Here is a 1,371-nt window from a genome sequence, read left to right as displayed (position 1 = left end):
GCTGGCGGGGGGGCTCGGGCGGGCCGTGGAAGGGCTGACACCGGGGAGGTACCGAGGGCTTGGTGGGACTCCCGGCCGGGCTGGGGCGATCTGAGGGCGGAATGGGGAGGCCCCGCGGGGTCCCTCCTCCCCTGCCGGCCCTGCCCGAGCCCCCCGCTGTGTCCCGCAGGTGCCGGCGGCGTGGCGGTTCCCCGGGCGGGGCTCAAGAAGTGGACGCTGCCCCCGGACTACAGCGGTGAGCGGGAAGCGGGGCGGGGGCACTGCCCAGGGTGTTCCCGGGGATGGCGGCGATCCTGATCCTGGGTGCCCCGGCAGGCATCACCATCCCCGAGAAGCCCAAGCTGAAGTTCATGGACAAGGTGCCGGCGGTGCCCAAGCTGCGGCGGGAGCCCCGGCGGCTCCGTGACATCCGCGGCCCCTCCCAGGTGGCCACCGACTTCACGGAGGGGCAGTACGGGATCCTGGTGAGCGGGACGAGGCACGGAGCGGCTCGGGGGGATTCCAGAGGCCGGGATTGCCTGTCGCTGAGCCGTCGCGCCGTGTCCCCCCACAGGCTTTGGGCGGGGGGTACCTGCACTGGGGCCACTTCGAGATGATCCGCCTGAGCATCGGGCGCAGCATCGACCCCAAGTCCATGTTCGCCGTGTGGCGCGTGCCCGCCCCCCACAAGCCGGTGACGAGGAAGAGCCTGGGGCACCGCATGGGCGGCGGCAAGGGCCCCATCGACCGCTACGTGACGGCGGTGAGGAGCGGCCGCCTGCTGGTGGAGGTGGGCGGGCGCTGCGAGTTCGGGCAGGTGCAGCCCTTCCTGAGCCGCGTGGCCCAGAAGCTGCCCTTCCCCGCCGTGGCCGTCAGCCGGGACAGCCTGCAGGAGATGCGGCGCGAGGAGGAGAGGAGGAGGCTGGACAACCAGAACCCCTGGACTTTCGAGCGCGTGGTCACCTCCAACATGCTGGGCATGAGGAAGTACCTGAGCCCCTACGACCTGCGCCTCAAGGGCCGCTACTGGGGCAAGTTCTTCCTGAAGCACAGGGTGTGAGGAGCCCCTGGGCGGGATGGATTTCGGGATTAAACTTCCCCACGAGAGCCTGGAGTGAGTTTTGGAGCTGGGGGATAAGTGGATCAGGGTTTGAGCCACGAGGATCTCTATTCTGAAGTGGATTTTAGGGCTGGGAGCATCCTGAGGGATCCACAGATCAGGGTTTGGGACATGAGGATCTTTATCTCAGGGTGGTGTGTGGAGCTGGGGGACAAATGGAACAGGGTTTGAGCCATGAGGCTCTCTATCATGAAGTGGATTTTAGGGCTGGGACCATCCTGAGGATGGATTGGGGTTTGGGGGATGAGGATCTTTATCTCAGGGTGGGGTGT

General features: G+C 67.2%; 1 protein-coding gene across 1 annotated transcript; it reads left to right on the top strand.

The window, feature by feature from the left end:
• Window positions 1-6: 6 nt before the first annotated feature.
• Window positions 7-1,086, top strand: MRPL16 (mitochondrial ribosomal protein L16; the record flags this gene model as incomplete). Its single annotated transcript, XM_039714738.1, has 3 exons — window positions 7-235; window positions 316-464; window positions 554-1,086. Coding segments are annotated over 3 exons (864 nt in total), but the record flags the coding sequence as incomplete, so codon positions are not given.
• Window positions 1,087-1,371: the final 285 nt, after the last annotated feature.

The sequence above is a fragment of the Passer montanus genome, unplaced genomic scaffold (genome assembly GCF_014805655.1).
Source record: "Passer montanus isolate IOZ18808 unplaced genomic scaffold, ASM1480565v1 scaffold3077, whole genome shotgun sequence".
NCBI lineage: Eukaryota > Metazoa > Chordata > Aves > Passeriformes > Passeridae > Passer > Passer montanus.
This window is presented reverse-complemented; position numbering and strand designations above follow the sequence as displayed.